We start from the raw sequence: 482 nt of genomic DNA, 5'->3' as shown, positions 1-482 counted from the left end.
TGTGTGTGTGTGTGTGTAGCTTCTACAGCCGTGCGTTTGAAAAGATGTTCCAGCAGTGTTTGGAGCTTCCCTCCCAGAGCCGACACTCCATCTGCTTCCCTCTGCTCTGCACACACTTCATGTCCTGTACACACGAGCTCTGTCCTGAGGAGGTAAATACACACATACAGATACGCAGTTCATAAGTTATGAGTCCACGTTCGTACCTAATGAGAAACATAATTGCTTAGTCGGCCTTGTGTGTTTTTACTCATCATCCTCCACAGCGTCACCACATAGGGGATCGAAGCCTGTCATTGTGTAACATGTTTCTGGATGAGATGGCCAAGCAGGCCAGAAACCTGATCACTGACATCTGCACTGAACAATGTACACTCAGCGACCAGGTAGGAACACAGCCATTTAAAGAAACCTCTCTCGTATCTGTATGGTGAGTGTACAGCCAACAGGAAGAAACCGCTAGCCTGGCTCTATCCAAGCAT

The 482-nt window shown here is 47.9% G+C and overlaps 1 protein-coding gene across 2 annotated transcripts in view; it reads left to right on the top strand.

Annotated features, from left to right (window-relative positions):
- Positions 1-482, top strand: part of nckap1 (NCK-associated protein 1) — a gene marked incomplete in the record, with an annotated part of 30,434 nt that overhangs the window by 20,450 nt on the left and 9,502 nt on the right. For both annotated transcript variants that reach the window (XM_035663382.1, XM_035663381.1), the window contains 2 exon segments: positions 20-152; positions 267-386. In XM_035663382.1, the coding sequence (XP_035519275.1) occupies positions 20-152; positions 267-386 (253 nt within the window).

Source organism: Morone saxatilis, unplaced genomic scaffold (assembly GCF_004916995.1).
Source record: "Morone saxatilis isolate NCDOM2014 unplaced genomic scaffold, NCSU_SB_2.0 Contig19, whole genome shotgun sequence".
NCBI classification, from domain to species: domain Eukaryota; kingdom Metazoa; phylum Chordata; class Actinopteri; family Moronidae; genus Morone; species Morone saxatilis.
The sequence above is the reverse complement of the archived record's forward strand: the minus strand, read 5'-3'. Positions and strand labels throughout refer to the sequence as shown.